Source organism: Octopus sinensis, linkage group LG2 (assembly GCF_006345805.1).
Source record: "Octopus sinensis linkage group LG2, ASM634580v1, whole genome shotgun sequence".
Taxonomy (NCBI): Eukaryota; Metazoa; Mollusca; class Cephalopoda; order Octopoda; family Octopodidae; genus Octopus; species Octopus sinensis.
The window spans coordinates 45,496,718-45,509,217 of NC_042998.1; the positions used below are offsets into that span (position 1 = coordinate 45,496,718).

General features: G+C 35.8%; 1 protein-coding gene across 1 annotated transcript in view; it reads right to left on the bottom strand.

The window, feature by feature from the left end:
• Positions 1–12,500, bottom strand: part of LOC115229904 (transmembrane anterior posterior transformation protein 1 homolog) — a 92,301-nt gene that overhangs the window by 21,215 nt on the left and 58,586 nt on the right. Inside the window, exons 4-6 of the mRNA XM_029800165.2 lie at positions 11,642–11,804; positions 5,144–5,279; positions 659–756 (exon numbers count right to left, since the gene is read on the bottom strand). Of these exons, the coding sequence (XP_029656025.1) occupies positions 659–756; positions 5,144–5,279; positions 11,642–11,804 (397 nt within the window). The remainder of the gene's footprint in view (positions 1–658; positions 757–5,143; positions 5,280–11,641; positions 11,805–12,500) is intronic.

The window sequence follows — 12,500 nt, forward strand, 5'->3', positions numbered from 1 at the left end:
ATATATACATATATATATATATATATATATATATATATACATATATATATATATACATATATATATATATAAATATATATATATATACATATATATATATATACATATATATATTTAATTATATATATATATATATATATATATATATATATATATATATATCTATATATATATATATATATATATATATATATATAGATATATAAAGTATAATTAAAATTCCCCAACCTTATATGTACTCAATTTGTTTTGTTTTAACATGCTTTTATTATTATACATTCATTTTCAATACTTGTTTACAGTGAATGGTTTTATTTTTTTGTTATTAGCTTGTTGTTTTAATTGATTTTACAGCTGAATGACCTTCGAGCTGTAAAGTACTATAAAGTACAAGGCTTGCCTATAAGTCAGTCAGGTAAACTAGAGCAAGAGCAAGTAGACTTATGTATCTTGCTCAGCAACAGTATTACACAATAATGATTGTAGTTGAATACCTTGATTATGGTCACATAAAGCAGAGATAGCGTTTTAACTTACAAAACATTTTTTTTTTTCTTGTTTCAACGTAAAGGAAAAGATAAGGTCATTGCACAATTGAGATATAACATTAAAAATAAGGTGGGTTGTAAGTGAAAAATATATATGTAGGTTAACTTACATTGTTAGACATCATAATGATAAGGAGAGATTTGTTATGAGAATTGAAAGCTACATTTAAAATTGTAGCCTGGACTAGAATCAGGATGCTGTGAAGAAGTACAGTTAGATAAGGAAATATTTGATAGTAAACAGAACATGTGTATTGTTGACTCAAGAACAACAGTTTAACCCTTTAGCGTTTAAACTGGCCATATCCAGCTCGAATATTCTGCTTGCTTATATTCAAACTGGCCACACCTGGCCTCTTGCATCTACTCTACAATGTTATTCCAAAAATATATTTCTTTATTGCCCACAAGAGGCTAAACATAGAGGGGACAAACAAGGACAGACAAAGGGATTAAGTCAATTACATCGACCCCAGTGTGTAACTGGTACTTAATTTATCGACCCCAAAAGGATGAAAGGCAAAGTCGACCTTGGCGGAATTTGAACTCACAATGTAACGGTAGACGAAATGCCTATTTCTTTACTACCCACAAGGGGCAACACACAGAGGGGACAAACAAGGACAAACGGACTAAGTCGATTATATCGACCCCTGTGCGTAGCTGGTACTTATTTAATTGACCCCGAAAGGATGAAAGGCAAAGTTGACCTCGGCGGAATTTGAACTCACAACATAACGGCAGACAAAATACGGCTACGCATTTCGCCTGGCATGCTAACGTTTCTGCCAGCTCGTCACAGTCATATTATCAAAATCTTGAAGGTATGAGATAAAGCATGATTTATTCAGAAAAATGTGAATGAGTAAGCATTACATTTGACAGAGTAATCTGAATGTTTGCGAGTTAGGAACTTTTAAAAGTTTTCAGTGATCTCAAATCTGATTTCTGAAATATGCTTTGCAACATGTATATTTCTATATATTCTGTTGTGTCTGGGGAGAGTCGTTTTCTTTTTGTGCCTTATAATGTAACACACTTATCAGTAAAATAAGTGGAAATTTTACTGGTGAGTGTGTTACATTATAAGGCACAAAAAGAAAATGACTCTCCCCAGACACAACAGAATATGCTTTAACACACAAACTCATATAAAGAATCTTGCAAACCAAATCTAAAAACGAAATATTTCTATATAGTTTCTCTATAAATTCCCATTCTTTTAAGGCTGTTTTTAACTATTTTATTGTTTTTTGTTTTTTTTTCAACATCTATTTGTCTCCAAGAATTTAATCCTAATAGATTTTATTATTTACCTTCCGGCTGTTCATCCACTAATCTTATTTATATAAATATGTATTGTAGAACAAAACTATAGAATGTGTATAAAATTTATTCATAAAAATTTTAAGACAACTTTTATCAATTACTTTTTATTTGTTTCAGTCAGCGGACTATGGCCATGCTGGGGCACCACATGAAGGATTTTATAGTCAAACAAACTGACCCCAATATTTATTCTATCAGTTTCTTTTTTTCTACAAAAACCTGTCATATCAGATGGCAACCCATTTCACTAACATGATTATTCCAAAGACGATCTGTTCTTTATGGGTAGGAAACTTTTGAGTAGAGGCATCGTAAAGGTAGTTTTGAATGCAAATAGAAAATTGCAAATATATTTTATAGAAATAGCAATTACCTCAAAATCTTATACTGACATATCATCATCATCATTCATCATCCATTTTCCATGCTGGCATGGGTTGGATAGTTTGACTGAGGTTTGGCAAGCCAGTGGGCTGCACCAGGCTCCAGTCTGATCTGGCAAGGTTTCTACAGCTGGATGCCATTCTTAACACCAATCACTCCGAGAGTGAAGTGGGTGCTTTTTCTACCTCGCGAAAGGTTATGATTATTCAAAACATGTTGCTTTAACCCTTTTGAGACCAACCCTTCAGAGACTGACCCTAGTTCTAGCTTACAAATTTCATGCTTTAACCGTTTAGCTGCAAGATCAAATTTGGTGGTTATTCCAATAATGTTAAATGTCTACCAAAAGATTGAATTGGTATTTTCTGTTGCCTCAGTAATCTTCAAATATCTCAACAAAAAACAGTTTTTCAAACAGGACATTCCTCAACAAAAGATAGATTGGTATATAAAATTGATTTCCATAATTCAGAATCATGAAATTTTGAGTTGTTATATTTGATTTTTGCAGTAAAAGGGTTAAAATGATTAAACCCTTTAGTGTTCCAATTACTCTGTTAAATGTAATATTTTTTCACTTAAATTGTTTTGGATTAATCATGCATTATCTTGTAGCTTTGAGGTTTCAATGATGCAATTGTTTATTTTTAGAATGTCAATGTAGGTTAGGTGTGAGAGGCTAGATATCACCAGTTTGAACATAAAACATGTAGAATATCTGGGCCGGATATGGCCGGTTAAATTAGAACCTTCCATCAAGAAATGATGCTAATTTTTCAAATACCAGCTTAATAATAACAAAGTTATTTCACTAGATTCTTCATTATTTTAAAAATTAAAATTGCAACTAAGACCACATATTTCAACAGAGATATGGTAAATAAAGGGCTAATCTATATTTTGAAAATAATGAAAGAATGGTTAAATTCTAATAAGAATCTTAAACTGGCCTTGTTTACAGGATCTTAAACCAATGGAAAATTAATGGTCAATCTTGTGGCTTAACTATAGGGATATCAAGCTATATAATTCTTCTGTAAGTTATCTCAAAAGCATGAGACAAAAAGACATACATTTTTATATATTTACTAGCAGTATCGCCCAGCGTTGCTCGGGTTTGTAAGGGAAATAACTATATAAGCATTTTTAGAGATGTAAAGTATAATAGCCATCTCAATATGGCTAACCACAAAGGGGGGGGGGTGTTACTGTAGCTTTTTACGTTCTGAGATTTAATAATACATTTTTAGAGAGTTACTTCCCTTATATAATAGCAACAAAATGCATTAAAAATGGGAAAAAATTATGATAAATGTTTTTTTTTAAATCGTAGACTCATCGTAGACATGCGCTAATACCCAGAAGGGCTCGATATGAATCACAACTATAAGATACCCGCTTTTGGTTACACTGCACCGCAAAATGTGGGAGTAGTTAGGAATCTAAATCATAGGAGACAGACACACAACTTCACTTTTATATATAAAGATATTGTCTTATGATGAAAAAAGTTCCAATCAGCCAATTACTGTTCCACTTCATTTACTACGACAAGAGGGACATGTGAGTGTCTGTGCAAGCTGGACAGAGTAAATATTACACTTGAAAAACAGTGGTTTGTCAGTGCTCTCACTGAAAGATACTCAAACATATAACACACACACACACACATACATATATACTGAAGGTGCATGGCCTAGTGGTTAAGGTGTTGCACTCACAATTGCAAGATTATGATTTCAATCCCCATACTGGCAGTGCATTGTCTTCTTGAGCAAAGCACTTCATTTCACCCGGTTTCAGTCCATTCTGCTGAAAATGTGTAACCCTGTGACGGAATGTTGGCCGGCCCTCCTATCCAGTAAGATGGCATCATTCAAAAGCTACAACAATGCAAGGGAGTACACTGTGACCAGTGGTGTTTAACAATATCCAACAGCCTGGTTGATACAGTGACAGAGAGAGACACACAGGCAAGCAGACACACATACATACATAAATACATGTGTAAAACACAAAAACTGGGAAGTATGTTTAAAAATCATTCACTTATAGGTGTAGGAGTGGCTGTGTGGTAAGTAGCTTGCTTATGAACCACATGGTTCCGGGTTCAGTCGCACTGCGTGGCACCTTGGGCAAGTGTCTTCTACTATAGCCTCAGGCCGACCAAAGCCTTGTGAGTGTATTTGGTAGACAGAAACTGAAAGAAGCTTGTCGTATATATGTATATATATATGTATGTATGTGTGTGTATATATGTTTGTGTGTCTGTGTTTGTTCCCCCAACATCGCTTGACAACCGATGCTGGTGTGTTTACATCCCCGTAACTTAGCGGTTCAGCAAAAGAGACCAATAGAATAAGTACTAGGCTTACAAAGAATAAGTCCTGGGGTTGATTTGCTTGACTAAAGGCGGTGCTCCAGTATGGCCACAGTCAAATGACTGAAACAAGTAAAAGAGTAAAAGAGTTATAGCATCCTTACATGTGTTCCAGTGACTATTGTAAGGCTGAATTGTTTAAGACTAAACCTTATGTAATTCAGTCTTAGATTTGTCACTGAAACACATATAGAGATGATATATGTAATAAGTAAGTGAGTTTAGAGCAAACTTGTTAGTCCAGTTTCTTTCTATGTATACTCTGTGGGAGAATAAAAAAAAAAAAACTCTGTTTATACATATCTATAGACTTATATGTGTATATTTATGTAGGCTTGCATATTTGTAGAAAATATATGCATGTGTGTATTTTAAATAACACAAATAGATATAGTTGAAGTACACAGGTATACTAACAGGTATAAAACAGGTATACTAATCTATTAATAATCATGGCTCAATACTATGTTCATTAACATAATTCATTTCATCAAAAGGATATTAACATAAAAAATAGCTAAAATAAGGTGACCAAGGACTCCAATATGTTCCCTTTTCCTTCCTCTAGGTTCAGTTGCACTCCAGAAGAGAGAGTCAAGGAAATCTTGTCCAATACCAATAAATAATTTATCTGCCAGCTGTAATAAAATGAAATAGAATAATATAAGTTGTTGACATCATTAGAATTTATAAGTTTCAAGAAAATGTGAAATAATTATATTGGGTTGTCTGGAAAGTCCGTGCCGATTTTTAAAGGAAAGAAAAAGGTCAATAAATACTTGCCATTACATTTTTAATCAACCAGATAGGAACCATTTTGTTGCACAATGCGTCTCCATCTTTCCTTGAACTTGAAAATACCCTCTTCCCAGAATTGAGGTGGTTTCATGGCAAAGAATTCATCAAGGTATATATTTGTCATCCAAGGAATTGAAATTTTTACCATTAAGACTATTCTGCAGAGACCTGAATAAGTGGAAATCCGAAGGAGCAATATCTGGTGAATATGGAGGGTGGGGTAACACATCCCAGCTGAGCTGCAGCAATTTTTGTCTGGTTCCCAAAGCTTCAAGTGCTGAAAATGAACTTTCTTATCTTCCATTTTAAAGGGTTACAGAACTAACACAGGTTATAGGAACATAAACCCTGTTCCATGAAAAGATAGCTTAAACTGTGCTCTAAATGGAGGTGTAGTCAATTCCTATTTTATGGACTCAATCATGTTCTAAAATAAGTTGAAAGGTAAGCTACTATAAATCGTCACAAACTTTCCAGACAACCCAATAGTTAGAAACAGTGAAACTGAAGGCAGAAAAAGCTAAAAATGATAGTGTGTAAATATTGGGGCTAAAAAACTCTTTAAATAGGAAAAGCCAAAGGTTGCCCACGAGATTTGAACCTAAATCTTCTATAAACATGACAGGTGTTCTGTGCAGCCTTCGACTTTTCCTATCCAAGGGGTTTTTTCATCCAATATTCGCTTGCTTTGTCTGCTTTGAGTTTCACTGTTCCAAAAACAAAAATAATAAAATAAAATATAAAACAAGGGACTCAGACAGAGCAAACCTCTGCCAAGGCAACACCAATGTCTTCTCAACAATTAGCTGGAGATGATTTTTAAAATGAGAATATCTGAAATAAACTTGACTGCTTTCACAAACGAGAATACTAAAAATGAACCTGACTGCTCTCAAAATTTAAGTAAAAAAAAAAAAACCGGAAAAATAATCCAGAATCCTTGTCTGGTACCGGATCAATCCCCAAATCTAATCAGTTCATGCCAGTCATGAGGCCAAACATCCCTGAAAGTTTCATCCGAATCCACCCAGTGGTTCTTGAGCTATCTTGTCCAGAGACAAACAAACATGACTGAAAACAATACCTCCACCTTCGGTAAGGCGGATATAATAATTGCAGGCATGACTGTGTGGTCAAGAAGATTACTTCCCAAACATGTGGTCTTGGGTTCAGTCCCTGTGCGTGGCAACTCGAACAAGTGATGGTAATGTGACAAGCTTTTTTTCTTTCTAAATCTCCACCTACCAAATCCACTTGCAAGGCTTTGGTTGGACTGAAACTATAGAAGACATTTGTCCAAGGTGTCATGTAGTAGGACTGAACTTGAAACTATGGGAAACAAACTTTTTAACCATACAGCGATGTTTGCACTTTCAGTGTCAATAATATGTTCCAGTCATGTCACATATTATAACAGATAATGACACTGAAAACCTGTGCTACAAATTAAAATTTTGTGAGTGAAATTCAATGCAAAAGTGTATGTATCATCATCATTATTTCACATCCACCTTCTATGGTGGAATGGGTTGGACAGTTTGACAGGATCTGGTTTCTATGACTGGAAGCTCTTCCTAAGCATCAACCACTTTACAAAATGTATTTACACTATTTGTCTACAGAGAGGAATTTTCTCCATGACAAGACACATTGAATAGTTTTAGTACAGGTTTACAGGTTTGAATATGCCTGAAGCATATTTGAACTGGTAATAACCTATTTATATATATCACTGCTTACACTGTCTCACCCAATACTTTACAGAGCATACTGAGTGCAAGAGAAAGAAAAAGCTCCCTCAGTTGAATGAGATTGCAGTAGAGAGGGTTGTGGCTTTATGACAAGTGTTGAGAGGCAAAAGTATAATAGAGGGACAGGAAGAGGTGTTTTGTTATAGATGAGATATGGCTACTCTGCATTATATAAAGGCAGATGCAAGTGGTTGGAAAGAGAGACAAAGACAGGTGGTAAAGAGGTATCAGGGTGTAGTATCAAGGTACAAGAAGATGAGTATAAGAGAGAAGACAGACATAGGATTGTGAAGTGTAGGTTGGTAAGTTAGTAAGAGTATCATAGAAGAGTGATAGGTGGTTAGAGTTGGCGGTAGAACTGAATGTAGTAAATGGTGAACAAGAATGGAGGAATGGTCAATAATAGATATTAGTTTGAGGTGTAAGGTAAAAGAAATAGGGGTGTCTCAGGAAAAAGGTATTGTAGTGTGTGTGTATATGTGCTTGTGTGTGTGTGTGTGTGTGTGTGTATTGTTATTTTATAATAATTACTGGTATCCTTATATATTACTATATTTTATATGTAAAGCATAATATGTTATATGTTTGTATATTATTGTAATTATCAGTTTAGTAAATAAATAAGTTAATATAATATAATGTCTAAAAGTTGATGAACTATCTATTGTTCTCCTCCATTTTCTTATTTGCTATATAAATTAATGGTAAAATATCTCTTCACCTTCACCCATTAATACACTAGGTAATGTAATTGCAATGCAATAAAGAACACTTGTGTATTAATAATTGGGTATTCTACCAGCAGTATATTGGATAGATATTATCCCTTAGCAGGTTGGATTCACAACCTCTAACTTTCTTGGAGTTACATATATATATATATGTATATATATTTCTCTTTCTCAGTTCTACAGCCTCCCCCCCTCCAACTATTAACACCTGCTGTCAAACCCAACAACAATGACCATCCTTCACAATACTACCCATTCTGCACTTTCTCACTCACCTGCTGATTCTACTTCAACTTCTCTCAATGCCCTAATTACTCGCCCCTCTCTCTTCTTGCTCTGACTCTCTTATCTCTTCTTGCCCTTCCTTACTTCAACACTCCCCACATGCCCCTCAAGCCACCTACTTCCTTGCTCCGCTTACTTCTATTAGCTTTCCTCTTCACACATTTTACTTTTCAATTTCCCTGCATTATGATTTGAAATGTTAGGTACTTATGTCTCCACCCTGAAGACAGTGACTGGATTTAACTAATGTTTATATGCTTCCACTACTAGTTGTACGTCCATGACTTTTTGCGAACTGCACTCGTCAACATTATGGTGTAATTCCAAACCCCAAGAAACAGCTGTTGGATCTGTAATACCATACAAATTTTTTGTGTCTTTGTACTCTGTGTGAGCCTGTTCTGTTAATATATCGATATTGCTATATTTATACACACACACAAGATGGACTACTTTTAGTTTCTGTCAACCGAATCCACTCACAATTCTTTGATCAGACTGGGCTATTGTAGAAGACATTTGCTCAAGGTGCCACACATTGGAACTGAACCAAGAACTATGTGGTTGGGAAACAAGCTTCTTACCACACAGCCAAACCTATACCCATAGCATGGAAAAATTTATGCAAAAACTTTTTTCATAAAACTAAAAATAAAAGTGAACCATCTTCAGATATTAAAAAGAAATTATTATTTAAAAATGAAAAGATTAATATTATATAAGAAATTCATTTTTAATTTTATCAAAATCAGTTTTTTTTTTGTTTTTATATTCAGTTTTTCCACTGTTAATAAAGAAGGATTTTGAAATTTTGAAAATTTGCATACAACTGGATCAATTATTTTCACAACAAAATTCTCTTGCTGTATAGGAGCTTATTCCAGTTTTCCAGACGTTAAACACATAAGAAACACTTATTCCTCAAGACATATCAGTCTATAACAGGTTCTGCTCATGGTGGGATTTCAGTTCAACGCCACAAGCTAACAAAATAGTTTCCACTTATGTATTAATCAAGTTCCTAGCTGAAGTGAATTGTATTTCATCATAGTGTCTCTTTCATTTAGTTTGATTGGGTCATTATGCATTAATTGGCTAATGATATGATGATGATGATGATGGGTATTTTAATCTAGGTCAACACTAATGACCTATGACCTTACAATGAAAAGTAATCTAGCCATGACCATCACATCCTTTTCAGATGTAGTTTATTTCAGACTAGGGTATTCAATATGCAATCCCTTAGTTGAAGATAGGATGTGGCTTGAGAGATTTCAGTTCAACGCCACAAGCTAACAAAATAGTTTCCACTTATGTATTAATCAAGTTCCTAGCTGAAGTGAATTGTATTTCATCATAGTGTCTCTTTCATTTAGTTTGATTGGGTCATTATGCATTAATTGGCTAAATGATGGTGATGATGATGATGATGGGTATTTTAATCTAGGTCAACACTAATTGACCTATTGACCTTACAATGAAAAAGTAATCTAGCCATGACCATCACATCCTTTTCAGATGTAGTTTATTTCAGACTAGGTTATTCAATATGCAATCCCTTAGTTTTGAAGATAGGATGTGGCTTGAGAGAGATTTAGCTTTGGCTGCTATTTCCAACAGGCAAAGTGATTATGTAATTCCAGGGGAAAAAACTACAAGTAGTTAATAGCTTCCGTTAACTAGATGACCAAGTCAGTACCAGGGGTGGATACTCTGAAAGAGTAGCTGCTAGAGTAAGGATAGCCTGGCAAAGTTCAGAGAGCTCCTACCTCTGCTGGTGACAAAGGGCTTCTCGCTCAGAGTAAAAGGTAGACTGTATGATGCATGTGTGCGAACAGCTATGCTATATGGCAGTGAAACATGGGCCATGACTACTGAGGACATGCATAAGCTCGCAAGGAATGAAGCCAGTATGCTCCGCTGGATGTGTAATGTCAGTGTGCATACATGATAGAGTGAAAGCGCCCTGAGAGAAAAGTTGGTCTTAAGAAGCATCAGATGTCGTGTGCAAGAGAGGTGACTGTGCTGGTATGATCATGTGTTGCGAATGAATGAGGACAGCTGTGTGAAAAAGTGTTACACCCTAGCAGTTGAAGGAACATGTGGAAGAGGTAGACCCAAGAAGACCTGGGAAGAGGTGGTGAAGCACAACCTTCAAATATTGGGCCTCACCGAAGCAATGACAAGTGACCGAGACCTTTGGAGATATGGTGTGCTTGAGAAGACCCAGCAAGCCAAGTGGGACCATAACAATGGCCTATGCCAATGTTGTATAACCAGCCTGTTTGAGAGTACCATTCAATCACTGGACAATAAACTATACTTGCAAAGACCTGTTGAGGCAAGTGAAATCGCTGTCGTGGCCAATGACAATGCCGCCTGATTGGCACCCATGCCAATGAAACGTTAAAAGCACCGTTTGAGTGTGATCGTTGCCAGGGCTGCTGACTAAGATGCTGAAAATATACAGCAACGTAGGAGATAATTTGCTCACCTGCATAACCAAATGGGTAATACAAAGAAGTGTATTCCCAATGACTGGCATAGCAGTCTCTTAGTCAACTACTACAAAGGCAAAGGAGGTGCTCTTGAAAGAAACAACTGCAGCAGTACCAAATTCATCATCATCATCGTTTAACGTCCACTTTCCATGCTAGCATGGGTTGGACGATTTGACTGAGGTCTGGCGAACCAGACTCCAATCTGATCTGGCAGAGTTTCTACAGCTGGATGCCCTTCCTAACGCCAACCACTCCGAGAGTGTAGTGGGTGCTTTTACATGCCACCGGCACGAGGGCCAGTTTGGTGGTACTGGCAATGGCCATGCTGAAATGGTGCTTTTTATGTGCCACCTGCACAGGAGCCAGTCCAGTGGCACTGGCAACGATGGACAAATTATGACAGTAGCAAAAAAAAAAAAAGTTATAGCACAAATAATTAGGGAGAGAATGAACTTGAATAAGCAGCAGTTCAGTTTGTACTGAGACATAGTGCCAACAATAGCCACTTCCTAGTGAGACAACTATAGGAGACATTCCTAGCTAAGAGCAAGCCACTCTATACAGCATTTCGTGAGTAGGCCTTTGGCAGTGGTACATGTTCTGTACTTTGTTGGTTGCTAAATGGTTTCAGCTGTGTACATTGTTAACAAAGTGGGAACAATGAATTTATTAAAGAACGAAGCATTCATCAAAACTCAGTTCTCAGGCCACCCCTCCTATTTGTTATCCAGGTCATAACAGAATAATTTAAAATTGGATGTCTATAGGAACTTTTGTATATTGATAACCTAGTTCTCATAGCAGAATCTGTCAAAACATTGAATTTAGAATCAGGAGGCCTTAAATTGCACCAAGTAGCTTTGAAGAGGAATAGATATTTTGTGATCTCAAACTCAGCCGTTGTAAAATATAAGAAGCAGTGGTTAGTTACCTCAACAATATTATAAAATACGTAGAGCTTCAATACAGCTTGGCCACGTATAATGTGATACATCATTGAGATATCCAAATAGTTGAGGATGAAACAACTTAGCACTATGATTATGCCCTTGAGGATATCGCATGTCTGAGAAGGCTCTAATATTTTCCTGGATCTGCAAAAAACAAAAGAAAAACAACAATAAAAGAACAACCAATAAAAAATGTGAACAAGAGTATTAACAATGTTGGTAAAGGATACTGTAGACATTAGTAGAAAGTTGAAATTATTACAGTGGGACAAAATCTCCCATACTCATACTACACTTAACCTAAAACCATTAAACTTAAATCATTCAATCTAGATCATTTATCTTAGAGCAACTTACCAATTCAACTTACAAAATGTTAACTACTTAATTCAAAATAACTTCTAAATCCTAGTAGAAGAAACCTGCTCAAGGTTCCATGCAGTAGAACTGAACCCAAAACCATGTAGTTGCAAAGAGAGCTTCTTAACCACACGGTCAGGCCTACACCTAGCCAGACCTGATATTTTCTTTCTTTCTTTTCTTTTTTTTTTTAAATATTTCCATTCTTCAAGGCGGCGAGCTGGCAGAAACATTAGCATGCCGGGCGAAATGTTTAGCAGTATTTCATCTGTCTTTACGTTCTGGGTTCAAATTCCACTGAGGTTGCCTTTGCCTTTCATCCTTTCAAGGTCAATAAATTAAGTACCTATTTCTTTACTATCCACAAGGGGCTAAACACAGAGAGGACAAACAAGGACCAACCCCAGTGCGTAACGAAAGGATGAAAGGCAAAGTCAACTTCGGCCGAATTTGAACTCAGAATGTAGTGGCAGATGAAAT